The following is an 18,455-nucleotide window of genomic DNA, read 5'->3' as shown; positions in this document are numbered from 1 at the left end:
CCCCAGTTGGCCATCCCACCAGTCTCTATAGTCAGTTGCCTCTGATGATGAGGTATGTGACCAAATGAATGAATCCCATGGGCAGAAGCCTATTAACTCACTTTGTCATAAAACAAACAACTTGATCTACAGTGTCATAACAGATATTCAGTGAGTCCATAGTTGGTGACATTGAGAAACAAACAGCTACAGTCTGTCCCATTAGGAGACAAAATCACTCCTTAATTTACAAAAGGAAAGTTTACTATATTAAAGAATTATTAATAGGCATAGAAGGAACATACCTAAAACTGATACAAGCTATATATGACAGACCCATAGCCAACATCATACTGAATGGGGAAAAATTGAAAGCATTCCCACTTAGAATTGGAACCAGACAAGGCTGCCTACTATCTCCACTTCTATTCAACATAGTGCTGGAAGTCCTGGCTACAGCAGTCAGACAGGAAAGTGGAATTAAAGGTATCCAAATAAGGGCAGAAGAGATCAAACTTTCACTGTTTGCTGATGATATGATATTATATTTAGAAAACCCCAAAGATTCAACCAAGAAACTCCTGGAACTGACAAATGAATTTAGTAAAGTCTCAGGATACAAAATCAATACACAGAAATCAGAGGCATTCATATACGCCAACAATAATCAAATTGAGAACCAAATCAAAGACTCAATTCCCTTCACAATAGCAACAAAGAAATTAAAGTACCTAGGAATATACTTAACTAAGGAGGTAAAAGACCTCTACAGGGAGAACCATGAAACACTGAGGAAGGAAATAGCAGAGGATTTAAACAGATGGAAATCCATACCACGCTCGTGGATCGGCAGACTCAACATCATTAAAATGTCTATACTACCCAAACTGATCTAGATTCAATGCAATACCTATTAAAATCCCATCAGCATTCTTCAGATATAGAAAAAATAATTTTACGCTTCATATGGAACCAAAGAAGACCCCGAATATCAAAAGCAATTCTAGGCAACAAAACCAAAATGGGAGGCATTAATATGCCAAATATCAAACTATGCTACAAAGCTGTAGTAATTAAAACAATCTGGTATTGGCACAAAAATAGGAATATTGACCAGTGGAACAGATTTGAGAATCCGGATATAAAACCATTCTCATATAGCCATCTAATCTTTGACAAAGCAGACAAAAACATACGCTGGGGAAAAGAATCCCTCTTCAATAAATGGTGCTGGGAAAATTGGATAGCCACTTGTAGAAGGCTAAAGCAGGACCCACACCTTTCACCTCTCACAAAAATCAACTCACGCTGGATAATAGACTTAAACCTAAGGTATGAAACTATTAGAATTCTAGAGGAAAATGTTGGGAACACTCTCCTAGACATCGGCCTAGGCAAAGAGTGTATGAAGAAGTCCCCAAAGGCAATCACAGCAGCAACAAAAATAAATAAATGGGACATGATCAAACTAAAAAGCTTCTGCATAGCCAAAGAAACAGTCATGAAAGTAAACAGACAACCTACAGAATGGGAGAAAATTTTTGCACCCTACGCATCCGATAAGGGGCTGATAACTAGAATATACTTAGAACTCACGAAAATCAGCAAGAAAAAATCAAATAACCCTATTAAAAAGTGGGCAAAGGACTTGAACAGAAACTTTTCTAAAGAAGACAGCCAACAAACATATGAAAAAATGCTCAACATCTCTAATCATCAGGGAAATGCAAATCAAAACCACAATGAGATATCACTTAACTCCAGTGAGAATGGCCTTTATCAAAAAGTCTCCAAATAACAAATGCTGGCGTGGATGCGGAGAGAGAGGAACACTCCTACACTACTGGTGGGACTGAAAACTAGTTCAACCTCTGTGGAAAGCAATATGGAGATACCTTAAAGCGATACAAGTGAATCTACCATTTGATCCAGCAGTCCCATTACTGGGCATCTACCCAAAAGATCCAATGACACTCTACAAAAAAGACACCTGCACTCGAATGTTTATAGCAGCACAGTTCATAATTGCAAAGCTGTGGAAACAGCCCAAGTGCCTATCAATCCAAGAATGGATTAATAAAATGTGGTATATGTATACCATGGAGTACTATTCAGCTCTAAGAAACAACGGTGATATAGCACATCTTATATTTTCCTGGTTAGAGCTGGAACCCATACTACTAAGTGAAGTATCCCAAGAATGGAAAAACAAGCACCACATATACTCACCAGCAAACTGGTATTAACTGAGCAGCACCTAAGTGGACACATAGGTACTACAGTAATAGGGTATAGGGCAGGTTGGAGGGGGGACGGGGGGGTGGGTATATACATACATAATGAATGAGATGTGCACCATCTGGGGGATGGTCATGCTGGAAACTCAGACTTGTGGGGGGAGGGGGAAAGGGCATTTATTGAAACTTTAAAATCTGTACCCCCATAATATGCCGGAAAAAAAAAAAAAAAAGAAAGAATTATTGGCCGGGCACGGTAGCTCACGCCTGTAATCCTAGCACTCTGGGAGGCCGAGGCAGGCAGATTGCTCGAGGTCAGGAGTTCAAATCAGCCTGAGCAAGATTGAGACCCCGTCTCTACTATAAATACAAAGAAATTAATTGGCCAACTAATATATATAGAAAAAATTAGCTGGGCATGGCATGCGCATGCCTGTAGTCCCAGCTACTCGGGAGACTGAGGCAGCAGGATTGCTTCAGCCCAGGAGTTTGAGGTTGCTGTGAACTAGGCTGCCGCCACGGCACTCACTCTAGCCTGGGCAACAAAACGAGACTCTGTCTCAAAAAAAAAAAAAAAAGAATTATTAAGCTATAACGGGAGAATAACTAAACTGGAAAGAGAACTCTAAAGCAGAGGTCCCCAACCTATGGTGAGTTGTATAATTATTTCATTATATATCACAACATAATAATAATAGAAATAAAGTGCACAATAAATGTAATTTACTTGAATCATCCCAAAACCATGCCCCCCTCCCCTGTCAGTAGAAAAATTGTCTTCCATGAAAATGGATCCTGGTGCCAGAAAGGTTGGAGCCCTTTGCCCTAAAGGATGGATACCTTAGGGCTGATGGCTAGTACTCAGGGAAGGACACTTTTGAAAGGTTGAGGTTCAGACCTGAGGAGAAGATAGGGTTGCAGCTGACTGGCTGGCAGGGTTGCCTGGGCCGGAAGTGGCCCACAGTCACCAGGCAAATGGACAGTCAGGTGCAGATAAGCTGAGACAGGTGGGTGGATATGCAGTGGCAGTCAGGGCACCCCATAGGTTTGAAGCCCAGGGTGTGTAATGTCGGTGGGAAGGCTCCAATAAATTTAAGGTTGATGGGCAGAGTCACTGCTGCTGTCAGTTGTTCTAGCAGTAGTTCCCCTCTGAGAACTCACACACTTGGTATGTGGCTTGGGCAGAGGAAGCTCCATGCCACTGTGTGGGGTGAAGGATGGGTTGCCCCTTCTCCAGGACCCCTAATGGGTGGAGGCATGGATAAGGCTGAGGAGAGAGTGCAGGAGCAGTTACCCAGGCTGGGGTGCAGGTCTGTGCTCTCTGGGTTTCCTCGCTACGCTGTTGCTTCCTAAAACCAGAGCTGGGGAAAGCATCTGTTGCCAAATACTAGAAAAGCTGTGTCCTGCAGACACCTACCATTGGAGAAACTGCCGTCTGGACAGGGGAAGAAAAAGAAGTGCAATCTCTGGGAGCCTGGCAGCCTTGTCATTGCAGAACCAGGAAGCAAAGCCCTTAGCTCCTACATTGTCCCTCTGGCTCCCTCTACTGACAAAGCTTAACATCTTACTGGTGGCAAAGGAGAACTATGTATAATACAGGGCCCAGCTCCATTTTCATTGAATAAGCAAAAAGGGTAAATGTGGAGCTGAGAGGCAGTGTATCAAAACCAGCACATATGTCAGCAGGGAAGGTGTGCCAGTTATCAATTTATTGCCTCTTAGCTCCAAACTCACTTTTCAGTGCCCTACTTGTGATACTTGAGCTGGACTGTGTAAACTTTCTCTTTTGCCAGCAGGTACAATAAGTTTTGTTAGTAGGGGATGCTCTAAGGACATTGCAGGAGGCTGGGCTTCTGATCTCTGGTTCTGGTGTACTCTCATCTCTTCTTGATCCTGTGGTGCTCAGCCCGCTAGCAGGGCATCTGGTGGTGCTCACCACAGCGAGTTTCATTAATATCCCCATGGCAGCTTCCAGGCAAATTCTGTTGATACCTTATCTAGCTTCCCAGAGAGTTCAGCCGCATTTCCATAGGCAGCTGCCCATTGAGTTCCATTAGCACCCCAGAAGGTGGCTTTCTGGTGTGTTTCATTGGCACCCCAGAGGGCAGTTTCCTGCTTGCCAGCTTACCCTGTGGCACCTCAGCAGATTTTTCTATCCCATGGGTTCCAGCCACACCCTCTCCAGTGATGTCCGAATCACACCCTTGATGGTAGGTGATGTGGAGGGGACTCTTCCTCATTTGTTTCTTCTTTGGGTATTCTGCCTCAAACCTAGGGGTAGTGGATGCTCCCTGTATCTGCTGATCTGGTTCTTTACCCTTTAGTAGTTACTAGTTAATACTTTTTTTGGGGGGGGGGCGGGACAGAGTCTCACTCTGTTGCCCAGGATAGAGTGCTGTGGCATCAGCCTAGCTTACAGCAACCTCAAACTCCTGAGCTCAAGTGATCCCCCTGCCTCAGCCTCCTGAGTAGCTGGGACTACAGGCATGCGCCACCATGCCCGGCTAATTTTTTTCTATATATTTTTAGTTGGCCAATTAATTTCTTTCTATTTTTAGTAGAGACGGGGGTCTCACTCTTGTTCAGGCTGGTTTCGAACTCCTGACCTTATCGATCCTCCCGCCTCGGCCTCTCAGAGTGCTAGGATTACAGGTGTGAGCCACCGCACCCGGCCTTAGTTAATACTTTTTTAAAAATGCTAAACTATCTCTGTTCAAATTCCTATGTAGTTTCTGTGTCTTGACCGTGACTGATACAGAAAGCAAATCTATATCAAGAATAATTGTCTCTTCTAGGGAGGACAAATCACAGTCCCCTCTGTGATGAAAGGGTTCAATGTAATGAACCTGCTACCCAGCAACTGCTTATCTCCTTAGGTATTGTGCAGTTTGCATATCAACAGTGGTGGTGTGGCCAGGCATGGTGGCTCACCCCTGTAATCCTAGCACTCTGGGAGGCTGAGGCGGGCAGATTGCTCAAGGTCAGGAGTTAGAAACCAAACTGAGCAAGAGCGAGACCCCGTCTCTACAATAAATAGAAATTAATTGGCCAATTAATATATATAGAAAAATTAGCTGGGCATGGTGGCACATGCCTGTCGTCTCAGCTACTCGGGAGGCTGAGACAGTAGGATTGCTTGAGCCCAGGAGTTTGAAGTTGCTGTGAGCTAGGGTGACGTCAGGGCACTCACTCTAGCGTGGGCAACAGAGTGAGACTTTGTCTCAAAAACAAAAAACAAACAAACAAACAAACAAAAACAGTGGTGGCAGCCAGATTGTCCTTGATAAGAGTCTGTGCTATTGAGCACACTTATCTCCCCCACCCATTCTTGCTGCCGTGTTCTTCATGAGCCCATCAAGTAAGCATTGGGAATATTTGGAGAGAGGCCGTTAATTGTGTAGTGTTGGTGAGTCCAGGTCCCAGATTCAGACTGCCTGGATTCACATGTTAGTTCTGTGATGTTAGGTGAAGTTATTTAACGGTTCTGTTCCTTAGTTTTCAGTAGGGTAATAGTGCCTACCTTAAGAGTCATTGTAAGGGTGGAAAGAGAAAATACGTGTGTAGCATTTAGCACAATACCTGGCACATTTAGCACTTAGCAATGCATCACATCTCTGTGCTTCAGTAGCAACATCTACATATTTTTACATTCATACTTTTAATTTTCATTATATTGAAACAGTTTGCTGTCATGCCATTTTCCCAAGAGCCAAAGCATATATTTGGTGTTTGGATCCATCTGTGGCACCTTGTAGGTCTTCAGGAAACAGAGTGCGCTGCATAGAAGAAATAGGAATGTAGGAGAACTGTATGTGTCTGCTTATGTATGGATTTTTTTCAGTAAAAGTTACATTATTAAGTGTACCTGCCTTTCTTGCCTCCCCTTCTATCTCCTCTACCTCTTCCGTCTCTGCCACCCTGAGACAAGACAAATCTCTTCCTCTTCCTCCTCCTCTACATGAAGATGAGGATGAAGACCTTTATGATCCACTTCCACTTAATGAATATATTAATATTTATATTAATTATATATTGATATTGATATTTATAGTAATACATAACTTTCTTGTGAGTTTCTTAATAGCATTTTCTTTTCCCTAGCTTACTTTATTGTAAGAATACAGTATATAATATGTATATAAAATGTGTTAATTGACAGTCTATGTTACTGGTAAGGATTCTTCTGGTCAACAGTAGGTTATTAATAGTTAAGTTTTGGGGGACTCAAAAGTTTTACACAGATTTTTGACTGCATTGAGTGTCAGTTCCCCTAACCTCTGTGTTGTGCAGTGGTCACCTGTATTTTCTAACCTTACAAGGTTTATTTCTATTTGTATGTTTCTGGTAACATGTTCTATTTGCATTTACCTTTGTTTGCATTGGTCATAGACCATCGCGTGAGAACAGACACTTGGCTACTTCTTTTGTTCCATTGTGATTGCTCTTCAGCATGGCCTGGCCCAGAGCTTTCACGCATGGGTCTGAGTAGATGGCCTTTGGTTTAGGATCTCTGCAGCCCCTTTATTAGGCATGTCTCTGTGGGGAGGCTTCCAGGGATTTCACCTCTTGAAAATCTCTTCTCTTGTTGCTTAATTTTAGTTAACTCTAAAAACATCCACATTCACAAAAGGTCATCAACAAAAAATAAAAATAAATAATAACATAGAATGAATATTTTAAAAAGTAAAATGTATATTAACCCCAAACAGAGTAATTTCAAAAATGTGCCTTCAGATAGTAGGAATATGGTGCATTGGTGGAATGGTTTTGAGCTCTTTGGTCTACAGGAATTTTTATTTTATTCAGCCTTAGAGCCTTGGTGGTCAGGTGACATTGATTTGACTAGAGCAAAAACAGTGACTTCTTCAAGGAGCCGATATTTCTCATGTGCAAAACACAAGTTATCCCTTATTAACCATTATGCTGGCTGTCTCTTGAGAATCTCTTACCACATACCAGGAGAGTGGCTTTAAGCACTTACATGTGTGAATTCACTTACTCCTCATGGCAAGTCTGTGAGGCCAGTGGTGATATTGTGCTCATTTTCAGTTGAGGAAGCTGAGCTATGTTGACATGGCTAGTAAATGATGGCAAGTCTGGCTTTAGAGCCTGCATTATTATTTTTTTTTCTGAGACAGTCTTACTGTGTTGCCTGGGCTAGGGGACAGTGACATCGTCATAGCTCACTACAACCTTGAACTCCTGGGTTGAAGTGATTCTTGTGTCTCAGCCTCCCGAGTAGTTGGAACTACAGGCGTGTACCCCCATGCCTGGCTACTTTTTTCTATTTTTTTGTAGAGATGGTGGTGTGGCTCTTGCTCAGGCTGGTCTCAGACGTCTTCCTGGCCTCAAGTGATCCTTCCACCTTTGCCTCCCAGAGTGCTAGGATTACAGGCGTAAGTCATGACACCCTGCCTGGTTGAGTTTATTTAATAATTAGAGTATTGCTTTGGTTTCTCTTTTATCTATTTTGGTCAGTTGTATTTTTCTAGGAATTGTTTGAGCACTTCATCAAACTTTCACCTATTCCCCTACACTGAGGAATTAAAAAGCCCAAAAAACTTTTAACCTAAAATTTGACCTATAGATGCTGAGATAAAGTATATGAAGAGAAAATTTAAAAATAAATAAATAAAATTAAAGTTTGACCTAAAGATATGGACAGTATCTATATTATTTTAAATGACTGTTTAATCTGTAACAACATTTTCATTTTTTACCCTGGTTTTTTGTCCTTTTTCCCTTTTTTCCTTGATCAGCCTTAATAGTATTTGTCCTTACAGAGTAAGACCTTGTCTCAAAAAGAAAATCTTTTTTTCATACTAAGTCTTTGAAATCTGGTTTGTATTTTATACTCAAGGCGCATCTCAATTTGGACTTAACCACATTTCAAGTGCGCAATACCCACGTGTGACCAGTAGCTACCAAATTGAATGTGTAGCTCTAGTCTTGTATTAGACTTTGGGGATAAGCTTAAAGCTATCTAAGATTTCTCTTGACTTTACTATTTTTTTTTAATTTTTTTAAGAGAGATGAGGTCTTGATATGTTGCCCAGGCTTGAGTGGCTGTTTTGCAGGCATGATTATATTGCCCAACAGCCTTGAATTCCTGCGATCAAGTGATCCTCCCACCTCAGCCTCCCGAGTAGCTGAGACTGACCACAGATGTGCACTACTGTGCCCAATTTGACTTTGCTTTTTTTAAATCAGGCTTGTTAGTAATATTGAAGTGTGATTGTCAAGGTTAAAAATAGAGATTTCAAAAGCTGTTTGGTATAGATTTTTGTTAAATTTTCTAATGTTTATATATAATAGTAAGCATTGTATCTTACAGTTACAATTCTATCAGACTATGGTGATACTGTGAAAGAAAAAGTAAGAAAAAGAAAATTATAAAAAAAGTTTTAAAATAATTATATTAAAAAATAATAGTAAAATAAAAAGGACAAAATTATATATGTAGCCATATATATCTCATACTTAATATCAGAAAGAATGTTTAAGCATATATTTGTAGAAAACATAATCTTTTTTTAAAATCCAAATACGAGATTATAGTTTAAAAATACTCAAAATGAAATATGTTTCCAGAAATTCTGATAGTAAAATACCTACCTTTTCACTATAAATGCAAGAATTTTTGTGCCTTAGGCCTAACTTTATTAGAATCAAACAAAGGTAAAGCTTCTAACTGTGAAGTGAATTGTCTTGCCTATGGTTAGGTTGGTTTACCATTCCTTACCTAATGGTGTTTTACCAGTTATCTTCTCTTGGTAAAATTTAAAAAGTTTGTTACCGGACCCTTCAAGAGTTCCTGTCAGCCCTAGAGTGTGTCTCATTAGTGCTGTGGTCTTCAAGTGGAGGCAGTGGAGAGGCAAGCCATAGCTGCAGGGTGCTGTCTGCCTCAGTGGGGTCTGTCAGATGTGGATGAAATAATGAGCTGTGAGTCAGAACTAGCAGGGAGCCCTCAGTCTCCTTGCTCTGTGCGTGGCACAGGGGTGAGTGCTGGGGACCCTGAGACCCTAAGACAGGTGTCCTTAAACTATGGCCTGATTTCCACATGTGACCCGCCTAGGACATTTATCCGGCCCGCCCGCTGGGTGTTTTTGCTGCCGCTGCCTGTCCTGCTTAGCAGCTGACTCGTCCCAGGCCCACAGTGCGCACTCTCCAACAGTCCTGAGGGACAGTGAACTGGTCCCCTGTTTAAAAAGTTTGATGACCCCTGCCCTAAGACATGTCCTTCTCTGCTGAGAGAGGGTTGAATTTATTAGTTCCTGCACATTACCAGCTGGCCTACTCTTCAGCTTCCAGAAGTCCTCTTTTTAGGGCAGTTTGCTTTTCTGATGATAAAGTAATGCATGCTCATTGAGAAATTTTTAAGTTAAACAGAGAACACAAAATAAAATGAATTTTCCTAATTCCATCCTCCTCCCTCTTCCCAGTAAAGACTGTAGCAGTGTGACATTTCATTTTACTATTTTGTTTGCAGCGCTTCCACTCCATAGATGGAGATTTAGTGTCTATTCAGTCACCCTTCTCTGAACAGTTTTGTGAGTGTTTCTACCCCATAAAGTCCTTGGGAGAGAAATGGGGCATGGAGCCCCAGGTGTGCACATGACTGCTTTGGAATGTCTGCAGGTCACTTAATTTTCAAATTGTTCCCATTTTTCAGTTCTCTGAATAAAAGCCTTTTCCAGCCTCTGTTTTATATAAGTGGTTTTATTTTACCCTATTGTGATTTCTAGGTATTGCTATGAAGACTATTAACATTGTATACAAAATGGCTAGTTACTCTGATTTTCAAGTACCTTCAGATTTTGAAGGGGATGCAAACTGCAGTCTGAGAAGTTAGTAAGTAGCCTTTGATGTCAACTTTTGAAAATTATTGATTTATTCCTTAGAGGCAAGGTCTCACTGTTGCCCAAGCTGCAACCTCCAGCTCCTGGGGAGTCAGGATTACAGGCACACTGGCCACCACACCTGGCTAATTAAAAAATTTTTTATTTAGAGACAGGGTCTCGCTGTGTTGCCTCTGCTGGAGTGCAGTGGTGTCGTCGTAGCTTGTTGCAGCACCCAACTGCCAGGCTCGGGCAGTTCTCCTACCTTAGCCTCCCAAGTAGCTGGAAATACAGGTGTACACCACCATGGCCTTTTTTTTGGTGGGGGGGACAGAGTCTTGCTCTGTTGCAAGACTAGAGTGCCGTGGCATCAGCCTATCTCACAGCAACCTCAAATTGCTGGCCTTAAGCAATCCTTCTGCCTTAGCTTCCTGAGTAGCAGGTACTACAGGCATGCACCACCATGCCTGGCTAATTTTTTATATATATTTTTTTAGTTGTCCAGCTAATTTCCTTCTATTTTTAGTAGAGACGGGGCCTCACCCTTGCTCAGGCTGGTCTTGAACTCCTGACCTTGAGTGATCCTCCTGCTTTGGCCTCCGAGAGTGCTAGGATTATAGGCATGAGCCACCACGCCCAGCGTCATTTTTTATTTTTAATTTTGTAGAGACAGGGTCTCACTGTGTTGCTCAGGCTAGTCTAGACCTCCTGGCCTCAAGTGATCCTCCTGCCTTGGTCTCCCAAAGCTTTGGGGTAACAGGTATGAGCCACCACGCCCAGCCAGTATCAACTTTTTATTTGACCTTAATAGATTACTTGTATTTTAAAGATTGTTAAAGAGTAATATGTTAGACATACATATTTTCAGAGCTGTAAGTCTGCTGCTGTTAATAAATTCAAGTTATTTTTCCCTTTTGCTGTATGGTACTTGAATATAGAGGCCTGAAGTATTTTACAAATATTTGCTGTGCTATCAGATGACAGAGCAGTAATGCTAAACTTATCCTGGCATCTGGACTTTTTCTGAAGATTGCTTAGACATTTTTTTTTCTTCTGGATAAGTGGCATCAAAACAAATAGTAATTATATTGTTTAATAGACTTAAAACAGGGCAACTGCATTTGTATAGAGTTACAATTTTTTTGTAACTACGTGGAAAAGGTCTTAAGTATTAATATTAAGGCAAGCAGTGCCTCTTGCTCAAAGAACCTGCATGTGCTTTGGAAAGCTGAGTTCAGGAAAGGGACAGAGAAGGTTGCAGGTATTTTAGTGACCACACATATAGTGATTTTAGTTATAACACATATAGTGATCCCTGGACTTCAATGCAGGCAGCTAGTAAAAGGTAGTGTATAAAAATCCAGAAAATTGGGAGGGGAGAAAGGGCATTTATTGAAACTTTAAAATCTGTATCCCCATAAAATGCCGAAATAAAAAAAAAATAAGAAAAAAAAATCCAGAAAATTATGGTTGAGGTAGGTAAGGTAATGTGGGTTATTGGTTGGACTTATTTTAGTTCCCTCAATGACACTTACTTCCTGGGTGCCTGCTGGATGTGGGGTGCATTATGGCGTTTTAAAAGCGTTGAGTGTCTGATGAGAAGATGGACATGTGGAAGGTAATTTTGTGGTGTAGTGAATGTACGATAGTCTGTATCACAGAAGTTGTATAGGACTTGTATTTAGAGTAATTAGCTATATGGTGACATGTATTGGTTTAGGGGTAGGGAGCAAAATTCACAAAAAAAAGTGATACCACAGTGGGGTTCGAAAGGGATGCCTAGAAGTTGTCTGGTAAAGGAAGGGGAGATTGGTGTTTTAGGGTGGAAGGAAGCAATAAAGGCACATAGTTGGATGAGGCAGGAGTGTGTAATAAGTTTCAACCGAATAATTATGCAGGGTCACAGGAGTTGCATGTCATGCTTTCACCTTTGCTGAGAACTTGGTCCTTTTAGGCAATGCGACCAATTGAAGGGTGTAAGGCAGAGGATGTTGTGGTCACATGTGCAATGTGAGATGGGTTTGACAGGAGACAGAGGATATATGCGGACAGACAGACCTGAAGCCTGGGCGGCAGGAGATGAGAATGGCACCAGCACAGGCACAGTTGTTTTGTGTGCATTGTGTGTTAGCCTTCCTAGGACAGTATAATCTGGGATGTGCCACTGTCACTTGAGAAGCTCTTTTATTGTTTTTAAACCCCAAAATGACACTTTTTTCTTCATGTTTGTAAGAAGTTTACCTATAAAAGCCTTTTTTGTGAGTCTGAGTTTTTCATGTTTAATTTGGAATTTCTTTTTGGAACCTACTTTCAGAACTGGAATATAAACCTACCAAGAAAACAAATGTGATTATGGTTTAGCCTCTTTTATTATACACGTGTCTCTCTCTCACACACACACACATGCACACACACGCACATGCGTACACACACTGGCCACAGCTGGCAACTTTTTGGTGGAGGGGGAAGAGATGAGGTCTCACTGTGTTGCGCAGGCTGGTCTAAAGTCCTGGCCTTAAGCAGTCCTCACACCTCCACCTCATGAAATGCTAGGATTACAGGTGTGAGCCACTTGCCTGGCCCAGATGACAACTTTTACTTGAGGGTAGAAAACCAGTTTACTCAGAAAGGGTAAAATACATTATAGGTATAGTATTCAGTTGTTAGTGGTATTCTGGTAGTGTTTTTAGCAATATTGCCATTTTAGAAATATGTATTAACATACATTTTCCTATGGAAAATTTTCTGGGTTACTTTAGTCCCTTACATTAATATATACACATTTTATATCTTTATACATTTAATCTATATGTGTATAGGATTTTGGGGACACTAGTATAATGTTCATTCTGGTACATTAGTTTTTTTTTTTTTTTTTTTTTTTGAGACAGTTTCACTCTGTTACCCGGGCTAGAGTGCCGTGGCATCAGCCTAGCTCACAGCAACCTCAAACTCCTGGGCTCAAGCAATTCTTCTGCCTCAGCCTCCCAAGTAGCTGGGACTACAGGCATGCGCAACCATGCCCAGTTAATTTTTTCTATATATTTTTAGTTGGCCAATTAATTTCTTTCTATTTTTATTAGAGACGGGGTCTCGCTCTTGCTTACACTGGTTTCAAACTCCTGACCTCGAGCAATCCTCCTGCCTCGGCCTCCCAGAATGCTATGGGTACAGGCATGAACCACCGTGCCCAGCCCAGTGGTACATTAATTTTTAAGAATAAATGTAATTGGGCTTCTATTTCCAAGCAAGATGTAACTGGAACTGGATTTATCCTCCTGCCTTAAACAACTACACAAAGGACAAAATATAGCAAATAACACTTTTCTAACATTGGACTACAGGTAGGAGGACAGTGATCCCTAAGAGAAGGAAAACAAACTAGGTGACCCCTAGGATTGTTGTAGCTTGCTGCCTGGAGAGAGATTGTAGGCCATGGCTTGGGGAGTAGTCCAGAGCCTGATGATTTCCTTGAGTTGGGGTACTGAGTTGTGAATTTGGGGAAGCCAAAGTAAATTTGCAGAACAAAGTACCAGAGAGGAGAGAGCTGCAAAGAGAGCATGCTCTGGAGATATAAATAGGGTTCTCCTGAAGTCTTTAGCTGAGTACTGATGAGCACATGCATGGGAGGAAATTCTTTGAGCCCTGGAAGTACTGGAACAATCCTTGGAGCTCATACAGGGCCTGGAATCATTTGTGTTCCCACTAGCCACAGTGGGAAAATCTTACAGCACAATAGGATACTAGGTAGCATGCTTAGAAGGCATTGCCTCAGTAGTGGGGAAGATGAGAGGTGCTCTGATTCTGCCTTACAGAGCTTACAGGCAAGCCTTGAAAGGACCAGACTCCTTCTACCCATGTCCCACAACTAACCTCAAATTTATTTGGAGGAATGAAAACATACAGAAATATATTTTCGTGAATACCTAACAATTCATGCTCAGCCCAGAAACTTGGAGTTGCCCTTGACTCCCCTCCTTCTCTCACCCCTGGCCTGTTAGCATCTTGTTAGCTCTGCTTCCTGCAGCCTTGGTCCTAGCCACTGCCTTCTGCCTCCTGCAGGCAGATAGTCTTGTGTCCTTCGTTGTTCCCTTGCCGTCCTTTCTTTACACATGGCCTCAGAATCCCACTGCAGCTCCTTGCCCTGCTATCTCTTCTCCCACTACTCTGTGTCCCCCACCACTACCCCACCACCCGCTGCCTTAGGGCCTTTGTGTTTGCTCTTAGCTAGGCTCTTTCCAGGTTCTTCACGTGTCTCCTTCAGTCACTTCTCAGGGAGGCCCTCTCCACCCCAAATGAAAGGGCACCTTTCCCAGCACCAGATGCTCTTTCCTGCTTTATGTTTTTCTCCTTATCAGTTACCACTCTCTGGTGTTACTTTTTCTACTTAGCTGTCTTATTTATTGTCTTTGTCTTTGACAAGGGCAGAGAGATCTTTGTTTTATTCACCCCTGTACCAGTCCCTGGGCATGTGGTACACTCCCGGTACATCCTGGATGATCCGTGAGTGTGGGGCGCTCTCAAGTCAGCTCTGTTATGATTTTAGGTTTGAGGACCTTTGTATCCATGGAGCCATGGAGAAGTGTGATGGTTGTGACCGTTCGGTGATGGGGGTTTTCTAGGACCTAGGGAAACAAGATGGCTTTACAGTGTGAATTTTCTTTCTTTTTTAAAAAAAATTTATCATAATTTAGACTTCTGGGATCATTGATAAGGAAAAGACATTGACCCTCTTGGTATTTGGTGGTTTGAGAAGCAGTCTGGAGCTTTCCAGGATACCACTGGGTGCTACCGGGCTACCACCCGGTTTTCTCCCCTAGTACCCCAGACATTCAAATGGCTGCTGAGCTGGTTTGGGAACCCTGTGACAGGAGTAAGCAGTTTTGATTACTGACTTATAAAAGCACATAAGAATACCACTGGGTATCTTTTGAGTCTCAGTGGTGCTTATTCATTCTTTCAGTCACTGGTTTGTTGATTTATTCGTTCAGCCCCCTGTTGAAGTACCTGCCACCTGTTGGCCAGTTGGGAACTTTAGAAATAGAGCCTGGGATGGGTGTGAGAGCTCTCAGTGGGCTGTGGGGCCAGTCCAGAGAGGGAACCTCCAGGCTGAGGGAGGAGCTTCAAGTCTGGCTAGACAGGCCCAGCTGGGTCCTGAAGGAGCTTGGGGACAGCTGGAGACCCTACTCCCCACTGGTGTACACTGGGCAGGTGCACTCCCATCACATTAGAGACTGATGGGTCTGTCGCCTTAACCCTACGGCGTGCCTGGCTCTGAGCACAGGCAGAACAGTGGCTGCCTATGGCTTCTCTGCTGTCTTGTTGCCCAAGTTTGCTGCTCTTGAGTCTCTTCTCGGGATTTGCAGGGTGGGTCCTTATGAGGTGCAGAGGTAGCGCTGTGTGATGGGCCTATCTTGGGATCATGCTGATTTGGGTTAAGATCTTGGCCCCTCCACTTGCTGGCCTTGGTACTTTAGGACTGTTTCCAGACCTGTGAGCGTTGGTTTCTTTTTCTGTGTTTGTGTGTTTTTAAGGCTAATTTTACTTTTCTGATAGGGTGGATGGTAGTTTTTTCAGAGAGGTACTAAGGTGTAATCTTGCCTCTTCAACCAATCCTCACCTTCACCCCATAGTTATGTTGAAATCAGGTAGCTGGAGATGAATTCATAATTATCATTGCTGAGCTCAGAGGGGAGTGGGATCTTCGGTATAGGCTGCCAGGAGGCTCCTGTTTATCTTGAACCTAGAATTTAGACAGCCCATCTCATAGATGCTTTGGATTAGTAGACAGGCTTAAGCCAGAATTGCTGCCTCTGGCTTGAGCCCTGCTTGGCTGCAGATGCCTGTAGAATAGTGACTTCAAACTTTGTTGATGGTGCTTTCTCATAGTCTGAAAATTGACCATTTCCAGCACCTGAGGGGAGGTGATACAGAAGTCAAGGTGAAGGGGTTATGTGAACAGTTTTCTAATTCCTACTAAGATTTTCTTGATGGTATTACTATTTTATTTGAGGTATTATAAGTTTCTAGAACATAAGGTTCAGTTTTATTCAACAAGTTTCCTATATTATGTTTCTCTATATAAACATACAATGCATTTTAAATTTAGAACTAGATATATCTTTTAAGAATCCTGGCTTTGTCTATCTGGTTTTGAAAACAGAATTTTTTTTTTTTTCTATTCCAGACTCCTTTTAGTTTTGGCATGAATCATAGGACACCACCCTACCCCGCTGGGGATTACTGTCTTCTATGCAGAAGTGAACGGAAAGATTCTTCATTCTTAGAGAGTGGAATTAAGACTGCGAGCAAACTGGCCCTTTCCATGGCTCCCAAGGGCAACAGCGTGCTGCACCTGCCGCTGTGGGTGTGCCCAGACTGCCGCAGGACTGTGGAGAAGGAGGAGAGGCACGGTGGCCTTGACCAGCCAGTGGTGAGTGGCTGCCAGCATGGCCAGCGGGACAGCGCGGGCTCACTGACTTACTGGCTTCTCCCCTGTGGGTTTGGGGCCAACTGGCAGTGAAAGAAATTGATCTGCATTTGCCTTCAGGGGCATGCTCTCCTGCACCATCTTCTGGCCTATGCCTTACCCTCTGGGATGTTCCTTCTGGTCTTCTTTGGCCACACCTGCAGTAGGTGGTAGGGTATCCACCCCCCTATCCTGGACACACTTGGTCACCATGATGTGGGGACTCAAAGGGTCTTTTCAGCTATTTTAGACTTAGAATTTCTTTGGTGATGCAGTTTCCTGAAAAGCTAGTGGGCTTTTCTTGTGTTTAGTTCTAGACAATTCCATGTACAGATAACTCACCTGATATTCTTTCCCTGATAAAATTCTCTAGCCTGGCTCCCCCTTCCCTTCCCTTGATTCCACACCTCATCTGGACCCTGGCAGCCTTGAGGCCCTCAGGCTTGGTTGGGAGGACCACACCTGTAATCTCATCTTCGACTTAGCCTGAGTCCCAGTGGGTCCTTATTCCAAAAAGGTTTTTTTTTTTTTTGCCTTGTTAGTATAATGTTGAGTAAAGAAAGAAAAATAATTTAAAAAAAAAAAGGCTTTCAAATCTATTTGAGTTCTAGAAGGAATTGGCTTTTGCAACCATTTTAAGCCCCTGGGGTTTTCTCTTCCCTTTGACATTCTGCTTGTAAACAGCTAATTTTTTTCTGAGCTATTATTGTCTTTACCTTGCTACACACGGCCAGTAACAATCAGCATTCACTGCTGTTCTGTTTTCTAATGTGGGACTGCTTCCAAGCTATTCCTGGAGTACTTTGCTTTTGTACAGTGTGGGTGTCCACCTGCTTGCTGCTTGCCACCAGCCACTAAGTCAACGACTCCTTGAAGGCAGTGCCTCAACTCTAGTGCCAGTTTCTGTAGTAGTGCTTTAATAGCTAGCTGATCCTTGGGGTCTCTTTGCTGCCAGAACCCTACCCTACCCTTCCCTCCCCCCTTCCCTTTCTTTCCTCTTTCTTTCTTCCCCCTCCCCCTCCCCTTCCCTCTTCTTTCTTCTCCCCTTCCTCTCCCCCCTTCCTCTCCCCCCTTCCTCTCCTTCCTTCCTCTCCTTCCTTCTTTCTTTCTTTCCTTTCCTTTTTTTTTTTTTTTTGACAGAGTCTCACTCTGTTGCCTGGGTTAGAATGTTGTGACATCAGCCTAGCTCACAGCAACCTCAAACTCCTGGGCTCAAGCAATCCTCCTGCCTCAGCCTCCCAAGTAGCTGAGACTACAGGCATGCGCCACTGTGCCCTGCTAATTTTTTCTGTATATTTTTAGTTGGCCAATTAATTTCTTTCTATTTTTAGTAGAGACGGGGTCTCACTCTTGCTCAGGCTGGTTTCGAACTCCTGACTTTGAGCAATCATCCCGCCTCAGCCTGCCAGAGTGCTAGGATTACAGGCATGAGCCACCACGCCCCGCCCAGAACTCTTCTTTATAAACTTTTATTTTATAAAATTGCTTTGAGAGGGAGAGTGGATTCAGTGTAACTGGGAAGGACCAGGAGGTGGGGCAGATCTCAAATGGTCTCCGTGAAAGGTGAGCACAGCAAGCTGCCATAGCATCTGGGTTGCAGGCCAGGTTGACTGTGGGCCCTGCTGGAGGAGGAGCCCATCACAGTATAGTGGCCCAGATTTCCCCTTTAGTGGTGACCTTTTCCTCTGTTCTTTTTCCTCCACAGCAGCTTCTGGGTGTTGGACCGAGAGCAAGATGGGGGCGGGTGTTGATCAGGGTCAGGTTGGCTGTGTGGGCTCAGTGTAAAGACAGACCTCTAGGGCCTCAGAGCAGGCTGCTCCCCCATGCTGTCAGGTACTACGCAGCCCACATTCCTCTAGGCCTGGCCCACCTGTCCCTGTGTTACTTCCATAGCCAATTTGTCTGGGGTCCTGTCTCACCCAACCCAGGGTG

At 43.1% G+C, this 18,455-nt stretch overlaps 1 protein-coding gene across 1 annotated transcript in view; it reads left to right on the top strand.

The window, feature by feature from the left end:
- Positions 1–18,455, top strand: part of FAM193A (family with sequence similarity 193 member A) — a 159,440-nt gene that overhangs the window by 28,663 nt on the left and 112,322 nt on the right. Inside the window, exon 2 of the mRNA XM_075992888.1 lies at positions 16,242–16,487. Within this exon, the coding sequence (XP_075849003.1) occupies positions 16,242–16,487 (246 nt within the window). The remainder of the gene's footprint in view (positions 1–16,241; positions 16,488–18,455) is intronic.

This window comes from Microcebus murinus, chromosome 16, assembly GCF_040939455.1.
Source record: "Microcebus murinus isolate Inina chromosome 16, M.murinus_Inina_mat1.0, whole genome shotgun sequence".
Classification (NCBI taxonomy): Eukaryota; Metazoa; Chordata; class Mammalia; order Primates; family Cheirogaleidae; genus Microcebus; species Microcebus murinus.
The sequence above is the reverse complement of the archived record's forward strand: the minus strand, read 5'-3'. Positions and strand labels throughout refer to the sequence as shown.